At 34.9% G+C, this 14,433-nt stretch overlaps 1 protein-coding gene across 1 annotated transcript in view; it reads left to right on the top strand.

The window, feature by feature from the left end:
* LOC103270873 (usherin-like) overlaps nucleotides 1-14,433 on the top strand; it is a 248,790-nt gene that overhangs the window by 87,108 nt on the left and 147,249 nt on the right. The window contains exons 5-9 of the mRNA XM_008068382.1: nucleotides 8,354-8,417; nucleotides 10,331-10,625; nucleotides 11,507-11,691; nucleotides 12,172-12,393; nucleotides 13,508-13,601. Of these exons, the coding sequence (XP_008066573.1) occupies nucleotides 8,354-8,417; nucleotides 10,331-10,625; nucleotides 11,507-11,691; nucleotides 12,172-12,393; nucleotides 13,508-13,601 (860 nt within the window). The remainder of the gene's footprint in view (nucleotides 1-8,353; nucleotides 8,418-10,330; nucleotides 10,626-11,506; nucleotides 11,692-12,171; nucleotides 12,394-13,507; nucleotides 13,602-14,433) is intronic.

The following is a 14,433-nucleotide window of genomic DNA, read 5'->3' as shown; positions in this document are numbered from 1 at the left end:
CAAAGCAATGCAGGCATCACCCCCAAGTCTCAAGATACAGGTTTGCTGTCTTGAGGAGGCCGCCCTGGAAAACTTCTCTGTCCAGGCTTTAGAGTTGCTGCTCAGTTTCTCTACAGGCTGCTCTTCCGGCCACAAAGGGAGTCAGGAGAGAGAGCACCTTCCCAGCAAGTACCACAGTCTCTGGATCTCAGGTCCCAGTGGCAGAGCCCTGCAGCCCAACCTGGTGCTGGAGGCTGTGGCAGTGAGTCCAGGCTTGGGGTGGTCTCTCCCTGTTGCTTCCTTAGGACTCTGGCTCTGGTTCCCCTGCTGGGCTCCCTCCATGGTCCTCACTACCAGCATCCAATCCAGCACCATGGTGGTGGGAACAGCAAACACTCTGGTGCTTCTTCCTGGGAAAAGCTCTGCTGATTTTAGAAATTGGCACTCAGCATCTGTACTCTGGGAAGTGATAGGGTCCAAAGAGAGTGGCTGTGGCACCAGCAGCTTCACCAGGAGAGTCTTTGCCACTTGCTCCTGAGTCCCCCCCCCCCCCCATCAGCCTCTCACATACCCACTTACACACAGGCATGCAAGCAGACTCGTCCAAACATTCACTCACACACACAGGGACTCAAACAGTCAGACTGGCTATTCTGCCATCTTCTCCCCTTCGCCTAATGTTTTCTCTCAGCTTTCTTCAAAAGAAATTTTGCAATCTCCTTTCCTTGTGAAAGTGCTTTGCTTATTGCTTGCACTCTGTCTTAAGATATGTGGAACAGTTTTACCCCGGGAGAAACTACAATGCCATGATAAAATCTTTAGATAAAATCTGAGAATATCTTAATTTATCCTGCATTTTTTAAGGATAGTTTTACTGGAAATAAAATTTTGGTTGAGTCTTTTTTCTTTCAGCACTTTTAATATGTCATTCCACTGTCTTCTAAACTCCATTGTTTCTTCATGAGAAACTGACTGTTAATCTTATTGAGAATCTCATGTATGAGGTGGGCTGTCTGTCTCTTGCCACTTTCAGCATTTTCTCTTTGTCTTTCAACAGTTTTATTTTAATGTGTGTTCATGTTTGAATCTCTTTGAATTTATCCTACTTGTTTGTTGAACTTCTTGGATGTGTATATTAATGATTTTAATCAAATTTGGGAAGATTTTTATGACCATTTCTCCAATTACTCTTTCCACCCTTTTATCTTTCCTCTGGAACTCCCCCTATGCTTATGTTAGTATACTTGAGGGTGTCTCATAGATCTCTGGGACTTTGTAAATTTTTCAACATACTTTCTTTTTTCTATTCCTCAGACAAAGTAATATCAATTGACCTATATTCAGTTCACTGATTCTTCTACCCATTCAGATCTGCTGGTGAGCTCCTCTAATACATTTTTCATTTTTTTGATTTTCTATTTATTTTCTCATAGTTTCTATTTGCTGAGGCATTATTCTCATACTTTTTTTTAGTTTTTGAGCATATTTGAAATAGTTGATTTAAAGTTTGTCTAGTAAAGTTAATGTATAGGCTTACAGTTGGTCCAGTTGCTATTGTCTGGTTTTCTCTCCTATGTATTTTTCATAGGAATGTCTTTGAAAATGTAATAATTTTCTGTTGAAAAACAGACAGTTTAAATACAGAATATAGCAAATCTGTAAATCAGATTCTTTCCCTTTCCAGTATTTGTTGTTGTTGCTATTTGTTATTGTTATTGTGTTTGCTTGTTTAGTGACTTTCCTGAACCAGTTCTGTAAAGTCTGTGTTTTTTTTTTCCTCGTAAGTGGCCAGTGAAGTCCTTTTTTGCTTAGCTTAGTGGTCAGCCAACAATTAAACAGAAAATTTCTTAAATGCCCAGAACGAATATCATTGTCAGTCTTTACAGAGGGGTCTATATGTCTGTTGCAGCATGCCTTCAACAGTAAGTGATTTAGCACTCTTCTTTAGTCAACACTTCTTGCTTGTGCAGATCCTTAAGGTGAGAGCAGGGGTAAGAGCTTAGGTTCTTTCTCAGGTCTTTGTTAAGCATGTACATATGCCTGGGCATACACATAGCTCTTTGCTTGTGCTTAGCCATGTAGATTCCCAGGCATATGTCAAAGCTTTGGAAAGCCCACCTTATAGACATGGCATTTCCAATTTTCTCCTTTTAAGTGTTTTTATTTGCCCTCAAGAGTTATTGGTATTGCTGCCTTGGCCAACTGCACTGGTAAGCATTTGTCACTATTTTCAACAAACAGAGTAAAGGCTGTTTCACTGGGTAAACTCTGAGTCAATTCAAGCTTTACTACTAGAGTTTTCTAGGGTACTTCCAGATAGATCAAATCATTAAAATAATCTGAGGTTGGGGGTTTAAAAGAGCTTCAATTCCATTCTGAACCTTTCAGTGGCTGTTGATTTTTACTTTGCAGACTATCCATTTTCAAGGCTACCATTGAGTGGCAGAGAGGAGTATAAAAATGGGGAGTTAAATGCCATAGAACATATTGCTATTGTCAATATTCAGTCATTTAAAAAATAAACACTCTTCACATTGTTGCAAGTTTTCTGTTGATTTCCAGAATTCTAAAAATGTTGATTTGACGCTCTTCACTAGGGTTCTCATTGCTTTTATGGCAGAGAGAATTTTACTCTGCCATTCCTGATGATGTCCTAGTATTTGTTGCATCAACGACTTATAGTTTCTACCAATATACACTGCCATGGTTTGTTAAATAGATAACTATTATTGTATGTTTTCATTTCTAATATAAGTGGCATATACAATTTTTTCCATTGGTTAATCATTAGTATATAGACATTGAATTTATTTGTATATATTGAACTTTTCTCATCCACACTTGCTAAATTTTCTTATTTTTAAAACCTTTGTGTATATTCATGGGGATTTTCTGAGATAGCTATCTGCATATAAAGGCAATTTTATTTTTTCTTTCCAATTTTTAAAAAATGTAACTTTTTAAAAAATGTAGTCTTATTGCAGCCCTGTTTTTACTCTGCTTTATATATTATATACTTACAGTTTGCCCATTTAAACTAATTATGCTGTGCCACCCAGTTGTAATGCAGAACTGCTTCTTTCCAATCATTACCTGTCTATTTTCTGACCAGACAACTATGAGGTCTTTCTTGTATGAGTCATGTCTATTTCCTTGATCAATTTATATAATTTAGACCTATCTTTGCCATGTGAATATTTTTCAAAGGAGAATCTTTTTATGGAATGTTAATTCCAATGAATATCTGTTGTTGAAAATTAGCAACTAGCAAATGTATGAATAAAATTCATACCTATGATTGTCCTTGAAATATTTTATAGCATTCTCCTCTCAATCCATAATTCTCTTGTTTGGGTTGGTTGATTCAGATTAACTCTAGGTCTTTAGAAAACTTTCCTCTTTTTAAAGAAAAATTCCTTTGAATATGAATTCTGTAGCAGCAGATGTGATTGCAGACTCCAAAATTTAAAACTTAAAATGGTTTTTAAAGGTTATAAAACCCAACCCCTTTATTTTATAGATGATAAAATAGATTTCATTATCCCTCTGCAGCAGATCTTCCCTTTAACTATTATTAAAGTATAGAAAGTGAATTCTAATTTATCAGCATTGAAAAGTACACTTCCACCCCAGTACCCTTGTCCAACTACCATCATTTTTCACCTGGATGACAATAATATCCTCCTAACTGGTCTCTTGTTTCTACCATTGCCACTACACATTTGACCCTCAGAACTTTTGAATAAGCCTAAGATCATGTCGCTGATCATGTCTACTCAAAACCCTCCAGTGGCTTCCCATTTTACTCAGACTAAAACCAAATTCCTACAATGGGCTATAAGGCTTTTAACAGTTTGCACCTTCACCACCATCCCAACCCCAGTCCATTCCTTGTCTTACCTAATTTCCAATTGCATCTCCCAACCCCACCTTGTGTATTCTGCTCCGGGATGCTGACTCTTCGTACTTCCTCTAACATGCCAAGCATACTGCTTTAGGGGACTGGGCACTCCTTAATGCTTGCCTGGAACACGTTGCACCTTCATAGATATATGCATAATTCACTCCCAAGCCCTTGTCAATACTGCATTCTCAAAGAGACCTCTCTTGAATGTTACATTTCCAATAAAATTCAGACATGCTCTCTAACCTCCTCTAATTCTTCTTTTTTTATAGCATTTATTATATTCTAATATACTACATAAATTACTCATTTATTATATTTATCTATCTGACTGAATGCAAGCATCATAAGAGCAAGGGTTTTTTTTTGTTAGCTGATATACATTACAGTACCTGGCACATACTAGGCTCCCAGTAAGTATTTGTGAATGAATAAATACATAAAATAATAAAGCCACTCTGACACTGAAAGCTGTCATTCAGGCTTTGACAATATCACAGTGTCCTCATTTTTGTTCTTGCTCAGTTATAGTGAGTCTTTCACAATTATGAATGATTATCCCATTTGTTATGACCTGGGTTCTTTAATTTAAAATATTTCCTTAGAGATGCTATAGAAAATGTTTTAGACAAATTTTTAATACAAAAAGTAATTTGGATAGCAGAAAGTATATGTTATAATTAATTTTTCTCTTAATAACTCATTATATGAGCAAAAATAGGAAATGATGACTATATTAGTTTCCTAGGACTTCCATACAAAGTAACACAAGCCAGGTGACTTCTCACAGAAGCAGTAGTGCACAGTGCTACAGGAGCTCATAGGACCATGGTGGGCCACAGAAAGTTTCCCACACAAAATATTTCAAAGCTGAGAACTAAGCAGTGAGGTGGGGCAGGAACATTTGAGGCAGAGGAAAAATCAAAACGTTGGGTTTTAGAGAACTCGACAGTTGTGGAGCATTTAAAATTTAGTCTGTACAATAAAAAAAGAGCACAAATAGCCCAGACATTCCTCAGTAAAAGGAACAAAGTGGGAAGTATCACACTTCCAGGTTTTAAACTTTATTACGAGGCTACAGTAACCAAAACAGCCTGGTATTGGCATAAGAATAGGCAGATAGACCAATGGAACAGGACACAGACTTCAGTAACAAAAACTTGGTCTTTCAACCAACTCATCTTCAGCAAAGCAACCAATAACAATCACTGGGGAAAGAAAACCATATTTAGCAAATGGTGCTGGGAAAACTGACTGACCACATGCAGAAGTAGGAAACTGGACCCCTATGACTGTATACAAAAATCAACTCAAAATGGATCAAAGACCTAAACATAAATCCTCACACAATAAGAATCCTAGAAGAAAACATAGGAAACACCCTTATACACATTGGAGTAGGCAACAAATTCTTGACCAAGTCCCCAAATGTGATAGCCATTACAGCTAAGACCTCATCAATCTGAAAAACTTTTGCACAGTAAAAGAAACCATCAAGAGAGTAAAGAGACAACCCACAGAATGGGAAAAATATTTGCAAATTATATATCTGACAAAGGCTTAACATCTAGGATCTATAAGATACTCAAATGAAGTAAAAGTAAAAAAACAGAATCCCATTAAAAAGTGGGCAAAGGACATGAACAGACACTTCACTTCTCAAGAGACGACATACAAGCAGCCAACAGGTGAAAAAATGCTCAGTTTCACTAATCATCAGAGAAATGCAAATAAAAACTACAATGAGATACCACCTAACTCCAGTAAGAAAGGCTATTATTAATAGGTCAAAAAACAACAGATGCTGGCATGAGTGTGAAGAATAAAGAATGCTTCTATACTATTTGTGGGCATGCAAGCTAATTCAGTCTCCATAAAAAGCAGTGTGGCGATTCCTAAAAGAACTAAAAATTGACCTTCGATATGATCCAGCAATCCCTCTCCTGGGAATACACCCAGAGGAGCATAAATCATTCTATTAAAAAGGACACCTCCACATGCATGTTTATTGCTACACTGTTCACAATAGCAAAAACATGGACTGGAAAAAAAAAAGTGATACATGTACATAATGGAGTATTATGCAACCATAAAGAAGAACAAAATTATGGACTTCTCAACAAATTGGATGGAGTTGGAGAATGTCATGCTAAGTGATCTATCACAGAAACAAAGAACTGAATATAGCATGTTTTCACACATAAGTGGGCCCTGAACGATAGTCACATTAGTGCAAGGGAGGGATTGGCAGTCACTGGGGAAGGAGGAAGGGAAGAGGGTGAAAGGCATGTGATAACACAAAGAGTGCCAGATCCACTAGCAGGGAGAGTGAGGGCCAGTTAGAAGCCCAAACGTCACCTGCATATAACCTTCTTATGTAGTTAATCCTCACATGTACCTCAGATCTCTATAATAAAATAAAACTTAAAAATAAAAATAAAGTAAATTCAGTTGGCAGATCCTCAGTATATAATGTAAAAAATGTGAGGGGGGGGGGAATAGGTAAAAGTAAGGGAAAACAGGAGGCAGATCTAGCTTCCTTTATTCTTGACAGACAGCATTACATTTTACCTCCCAAGTAAAATTCATGCTATGAGGAGTGATTTTTCTGTCTGTCTTTCCTCCCTCCCAGAAAATCACATGAGCACACCATGACTTAGCTGCATTCACATGTACTCTTCCTATCTGTCCTTTAAGATGGTATGCCCCTCCTTTTACTATTCCTTACTTTCTTCAGCTTTAGGTCCTGAATCCAGGTCAATTTACTATAAAACAAATTGCACAGATGGCCAATTTACTGAAGGGACAGTACACTGTGTTTTCTTATTTCTTGTAACTAATCATGATTTTTAAAGCAATTTGGGCTGATCTAAAGATTTCTACAAAGCTCCAGTAGGTTTTGCTTTGTTTTTCTTTTATGATACCAGTTGAAGGAATAATTACCTGTACTTGTCCTAGTTGCCCATTTTTAGACAGATAAAGTAGAGGAACTCTTCCTACAGGAAATTCAGAGCAGGAGTCTGCATAGAGCATCATCTTCTTGTGGGCCTAGGTTTATGTGACATTTGGAAGCCCGAGACTGAGGGGCAGAAAGGGAGAGCTTATAAGTGTATATTTTTAGAATATGTCACTGAGAATATGCATACACATGAAGAAATATTTATATGTAAAATATTCCTGGTTATTTTTTTCAAATATATTTTGTAATATAAATATAATATGTATACACATCTATGCATACACACACACAAGCATATGCTGTTTTTATGCTCCTAAGTCCCTTTGCTCGTTAGTTTCTTCCTGCTGCTGATTTCACCAGCTCAGAGCTCAGACTATCCTGTGTGTTAATTCTTCTCAATCTTTTATTCATCAGATGGATCCTCACTCTGCCCCAGTTTCCTACAAGTCACCACCAAGAATCAACTGCAAACATAAATCAAACCCGCTTGAAGACTCTATCAAGACAGAATTAATACAGAATAGTTGAAAGAACAAACACATTGGGAAAATGGTCATTTGATGAATTACCCATTGCTTTAATTTTTAAAGACAGTAAATTATTGAGTTGACATTATACATTATATCCTATCCCCTTTTGTGTCCCTTTGATTCAAAGTCTAGCAAGAATTTTACTTTTTACCAAGGAATTCTCTTCATTAAAAATATAACAAAAAACTTTGAGGTGGTAGTTTTCTTAACTTTTTCCATCTCCACTCTCTTGTGTTTACTCGGTCTTACTAAGTTCTAAATAAATATTTGCTAACACCTAGAATAGTGCCATGTGGATTAATGCTGATATCTACACATGCTTTGAAATGTCATCTAATACAATTTAGTCTTATTTTTGAACCTAGTTGTCTTAGAATGAATCTCATGAAGTAATACCATTTTGAGAGTGACCAGGATACTTTTGGTTTGGAGGAGAAACTCAGAACCCATGAATAGTTCTTCAACTTGTCTTTATTTTCTGGAGATGTTCTAGATCAGACACTAAACTAAGTTTAGGGAGGACCCAAATAGATATTCCAGACCTTGGAGCTAGAACAAGTGGGATATGAGAGTGAGGAATCCTCTACTTGGCAACAAAAATGCTATGGAAATTATAATTGGTAACAGAAAAATCAAATCTAAGACTGATAAGATGATAGATTTATAGGCTTATAAACTAGAGACAAATGTGATTTGTGAAGTGACTTCTGGAGAAAGCCATGAGTTAGGTGAATAAATAAACTGGTCAACATATTCACTTTGACTTAAATCCTTCATTGTATGGAGATAGCTATGATTATCATTGTTATTTGTATGGGATTATCACAATATAGATTGATCTGTATGAAGTTGAAAGGGCAGAGATATAAACATATTTTATGCCTTTATAGTGTCAAAAGAATATCACTTGAATATTTGTCAGCTATTGCTTGGTAAATGGAAAACTTCTCATATTATGCATGCATATGTATTATTTTGCAGGTTTAGAGCAGTTTGTTGGAAGAATGCAAGATTTTCGATTATACCAAGTAGCACTTACAAACAGGTAAGCAGATGTTGTATTGTAAACCTTAAGAAGAGTATGGATAATTGCTGAATTCACTTAAATAAAAGTACCATGACGATTATAACATTTTTCATCTTTACAGCATTTGGCAAACATTACCTAATTAATGTTTACAGCGTTTGCTTTGGCTTAGTCTGTGGTTGTTATTCGCTAGTGCTACTCTGTCAGGTAACTCCTTGTGATATGAAATTGATCATGTTCTTTACAAAGAATTTTATTTGAGATAACTCAATTTCTGAAAATTTCATAGAATCTGGGATACATATGTTTAAACATTCTATATGAAGTAATTTCTAATACTTAAGAAATACCAGAGAATGTAGAACAATGAAAATGATTAATTATTTTGAATTATAGGAGATTCTCAAGAGATGGGGCTATTAGGCTTGGAGACAAAAAATGAGTATTTGAAGTTATTTTGATATATTTTTCTATTTCCAGTGAACGAGTAATTATATAGAATTAAGCTAGCTTTAATGAAGTATTTCCTTATCTTGAGGGTAGGTAGGAAATCTTTCTTAGGGTTTCTTAAAGGCACACAAAATTTTATTTTATTCATAAAAGTTAAAGTGAAATCTGCTTAGGAAGGCATCTGAACTTTCTTTTCTAACTTATTTAATAGTGAATTGTTGTATGGATGAGTTGATCTTATTTACTGCTATACAACATCAAAAAGAGGAGTATTTATTCATATATCTTCAAGGGATATATAGATTAGTGTGGTGAATTTCCAAATGTCAAGACTAGCTTTTGCAATTTTGAAAGCGTGGTTCTTGAAGTGGTACTTGATCAGTGACAGATCATTATCGATATAAACATTCTTCTATTACTAGTCTATATAATCAAGAGATACCTTTAAAAAGGGTACGGCAGCACTGGAGCACATCATTGGTAAGATTTATTGCCATTAGCCTTACTATCTTTTAGATGACCCTTGTCTAAAATGTTAAGGACAATGTTGCAGTAATTCTCTGGGAATAAACTTTTCGCTTGGGATCAAAGATTCTTACAGGACAGTAACTTTTGTTCCCTTTCAAAACCTGGTATCCACTGAAAAATATTAACGTGATTTAAAAAAGAAGTCTCTTCATGTGATGTAGTAATGGAAAGTCTGCCTGATCCTTCCATTGCTCCACTAGAATCTGAGAAAAGAAGCCTGATCTTTCCAGTTAGACTTTGGTTGCTGGTATGGTCCTACCTGAATGTCTGGGAAGGTGCTGTGTGGAAGAATGCCTATAAATAGAGTGACTAATTCTGGTCTAGAACAAGTATATTGCCCTTAATGGAAAAATTAAATATATCTGCCTGGAATTGGCATTCTTCTTTGACTGTTGGCAGCTACCACATGATCTAAAAGCCACTGAAACATTATAGGATGCCAGAATCTGTACTGATGAGTCACCGGAAACCATTGACAAATGGCCTTGGCCTCAGTCCTTCCACCTGAAAACAGAAGCAACTAAAATGATGCTTGTTTTTTCACTTCTTTCTTATGAATGAATTTGAGACCTAATCTATAATATTATTATTTTCAGTACATGATTGTTCACTCTCAGTGTTAAGCTAAATGATCTGCATCAATAGTATCCTTTTATATTATCACAGACAGAATAAAATAGTATGATATTTAAATAAATATCCTAGTAGTCAGATAAGGACTTTTGTGTAAAAAGTTTACATTAAAAATGTGCTATTTCTGATATGCATTTTATAAGAATTAATGTGTTTATTTGGCCAGAAATAAGTTTTATTCTATGTTCTGTTTAGACAGTTATTAAAGTTAAATGGATACACATCAAGGCACTAAAAGGGTGATATTCATTTGTAACAGCTCAGAAGTTCTATTATTGTTAAGCTGTTTGTCCTTACAGTCTCCTTCTTGACTCCTACAGAGAAATTCTGGAAGTTTTTTCTGGAGATCTGCTCAGATTGCACATCCAATCACATTGCCGCTGCCCTGGCAGCCACCCGCGGGTCCACCCTTTGGTACAGCGCTACTGCATTCCTAATGATGCAGAAGATGCAACCAATAACAGAGCATTACGGTTGAATCCTGAAGCCCATCCTCTTTCTTTTGTCAATGATAATGATGTTGGTACTTCGTGGGTTTCAAATGTGTTTGCAAACATTACTCAGATTAATCAAGGAGTAACTATTTCAGTAGATTTGGAAAATGGACAGTATCAGGTAATTCGAAACAATGAGGTTTGCTTTAATTTTCTGTGACTTCTGCAACAAATTACCACAAATATTATGTCTTAAAACAAAATAAATATTTTTCTCATAGTTCTGAACACCAGAAGTACAAAATTAATGTGTTGATATGGGTATACTCCCTCCAAAAGCTCCAGAGGAGAATTCTTCCTTGCTTCTTCTAGCTTCTAGTGGCTCTATAACTCCAATCTCTGTCTCCATTTTCTCATGGCCTTCTTCTTTGTTTCTCTGAGGGTATCAGTTCTCCCTCTTCTTTCTCTTACAAGACAGACCCTAAATCTATGATGATCTCATTCATAGGTCACATTCACAGGTATGGAGAGTTAGTACTTGGACATATTTAATTCAATCTACTATACGGTCAAGACAACTGGGCAATTGAATATAACCTCACTAATGTAGTGTATTATAGTGTATGAAATAAAAAATATCTAAAAGATCATATACAGATCCTCATTTATTAGAGATCTGTATCAAATTATATTTATAAAATATTTAAACTAATCTTTTTACTGAGTATCACAGATTAATAAAAATTGAGGTGCTTTTTCTAAATAATTACTTAGGAAGAATGTATATGACATTTCATGGAAGTAATGTTCTTTGTTCATATCTTTATGTCAATTTGCATTTTGATTTATAAAATACTTGAGAAGAGGGACAGATATAAAATTATAGGATGTGTTGCTTTTACTATAGGGCTATGAAGTTTCTGGATATCCAATAAATATTTAATAATTACAATTATGAGGAAGTGAGCCATTATATTTGAATCAAACAGTTTCATGGTTTGATTTATACTGATGGGTCAAACTTAAAACTTTAATTACAATAATTAACTTATTCATTTTCAGGTGTTTTATATTATCATTCAGTTCTTTAGTCCACAACCAACAGAAATAAGGATTCAAAGGAAGAAGGAGAACAGCTTATATTGGGAAGACTGGCAATTTTTTGCTAGAAATTGTGGAGCCTTTGGAATGAAAAACAATGGAGAATTGAAAAATCCTGATTCTGTCAACTGCCTCCAGCTTCCCAAGTATGAATATTTTAAAAACAATTAATTTTGATAGATTGACAAGTTAATAATAACCTACAGTAAGCTAGCTCACTAGGCTTTTAGAGACCTCCCTCTACCACCAACTTTCTGGAGGCAAATTCTCCTATGTCTCCTCTCTAAATTGAATTTTAAACTATGTTTAAAGTTCTTGGAAAATATTTTGGAATGACTCCTTTACAATCTCGCTGGTGTTTTGCAGTCTGATTATCAGATTATTTAGTAAGTTATCTATATTTTTATTAATAGAATTTCCATTATGTTCTTAAGGACATGATATAGTATGGCTTTCTGTGATATTCTTGTGTTGCTTGCATATGAATTAAATGGAATATATTTGTTTTCCTAGAAGAAGAATCTAAGCTTTTGCTGATAATGTGTAGTCATTTCTCAAAGTTGTGATTTCTGTTTTGTCAAAAATATAAATAGATTTTAATACTATCATATTTCTTTCATCAACAGTTTTACTCCATATTCCCGTGGCAACGTCACATTTAGTATCCTGATGCCTGGGCCAAATTATCGTCCTGGATACAATGACTTCTATAATACTCCATCTCTTCAAGAGTTTGTAAAAGCTACACAAATAAGATTTCATTTCCATGGGCAGTACTATACAACAGACACTGCTGTCAACCTCAGACACAGATATTATGCAGTAGAAGAAATCACCATTAGTGGAAGGTAGTATTCATTACCACTGTTTTGGTTTTGATTAGAGTGTGATTTTCATGATAGATTTTGTTTTCAACAAGTTATTTTTTTTTTTTTTGGTAACAGTTATTTGAAAGTGTATTATAAATTTGTAGAGTAAGTCAAATTCCAGGCTTCACATTTTGAAATGATTTCCTACTCTAAGATTTTTGGGGGCAATTTCTATGTCTTTTCTGTGTATAACACTGTTATAGAATCAATTTTTAAAAGTTGTTGGGTTTAGAAGTAAGGATACTCTGAATATTAAAAATAATTTATAAAATATTTTTGTTCTGGAATATAGTTTTATAATATTCTTGAAAGAAAGAAAAGAAACTAGATTTGGAGTTGTAACTCTAGTACCAGATAGTTTTTAATTATGTGGTGACTCTACTTGAGTTCACATTCCATAGGGAATATCTTCTTTTGGAGGAATGATCTAAGGAACCCTGAGTAATTTATGAATGTTTGATCATCGAGAACACAACTCACAATACTTTTTAAAAAAATTAATAGCTGCAAAACTAGGCAATATACTATTTAATATACAAATGTACATAGAGTATTTTTAGAATGAGTTGTTCTAGAGGACTGATATGCATTGTGAATAAAATATATTTTCAAATGTAGACCAGGATGCCAAGATATAAGCATTATTTGTTTGTTAAGTAATAGCATAATGAAAAAGTAATTCTATTAAATATATATCATCTAACTTTTGAAAAAAGAACAAAAAATGGAAATTTGTTAATCCATTCTACAGTTTATTCTGACCTTTATCTTCTTAACTGTATTTTAAATAGTTTCAGTAAACACCTTCCTTTGGTAAAGAGTTGGTAAAGGTGCAAAAAAGAATTCCACCTCCCTTTTGAGAGTGACTTGAAAATACCTTTACAATACCATGTGTTATGGATAGTGATGAAAGTCTATCCAATAATTCAGGGCCAATCCAAAATTTTATGAATATCCAGATTAAAGAGAAAATTATTTTTGTGTTGGTTAAACATGCTTGTTGGATTCATGCAACATATATGTTCATAGGACCTTGAATGTATTCATTGTTGAGTTGGTATGTCTTAGACATGTGTGATGCTCATGTTTGCAGATGTCAGTGCCATGGCCATGCCGAGACCTGTGACACGACCAGCCAGCCATACAGATGCATCTGCTCACAGGAAAGCTTCACTGAAGGACTTCTTGTGAGTTCTATTTTATGCATGGAAATCTATAAAACAAACAAACAAAAAGAATTAGTAGTTTAATTTTTGACCAACTTCTGGGTATAAATATAAAAAATTGACATGAACCTAAAATGTTGATTATTCCAAATAATTTTTGTAGAGAAAAATGGCAGCTACCAAAACAATTGAAAATTATAGTTTAAAAAAATAATCTCAGCCAGGCGCGGTGGCTCAAGCCTATAATCCTAGCACTTTGAGAGGCTGAGGTGAGAGTATTGCCTGAACTCAGGGGTCCAAGAGCAGCCTGAGAAGCTTGGTGAGACCTTGTCTCTACAATATATCAAAAAATTAACTGGGCATGGTAGTATGCACCTGTAATTCCAGCTACTTGGAAGGCTGAGGTGGAAGGATCGCCTGAAGCTAGCAGGTCATTGCTGGGGTGTCCGTGAGCGTGCCCCTGCACTGGAGCCAGGGTGACTGAGACTCTGACTAAAATAATAATAATAACAATAATAATAATAATAATCTCAGAGAAATTACAACTGAATACAAACGCTAAGGTTTTCCTCTTTATTTCTTTGTTTCATCAGCTTTATTATATTATATAAAACAATTTTAAGGTGTCTTGATGACCTGGCACTAAACAAAAAAATATGGTTTGATTACTACATATATAGTATATTTATATAAAGGTGTTTATACAAAAAAAGGTGAATTATATACAGAGTGATTTTTATGTATTTACATCAATTAAGTTTCATTTATTGCTGACACTAGGAATTTTAAGTAATTAATTTGAAAATTTGTAGTAAAATGATTTAGGAGTTATGTACTGTACTTTGTTGGTCAG

The sequence above is a fragment of the Carlito syrichta genome, unplaced genomic scaffold (assembly GCF_000164805.1).
Source record: "Carlito syrichta isolate Samal-C Ts95f unplaced genomic scaffold, Tarsius_syrichta-2.0.1 Scaffold310619, whole genome shotgun sequence".
NCBI lineage: Eukaryota > Metazoa > Chordata > Mammalia > Primates > Tarsiidae > Carlito > Carlito syrichta.
Note: the sequence above shows the minus strand (reverse complement) of the source record. Positions and strands in the feature narration are given on the sequence as shown.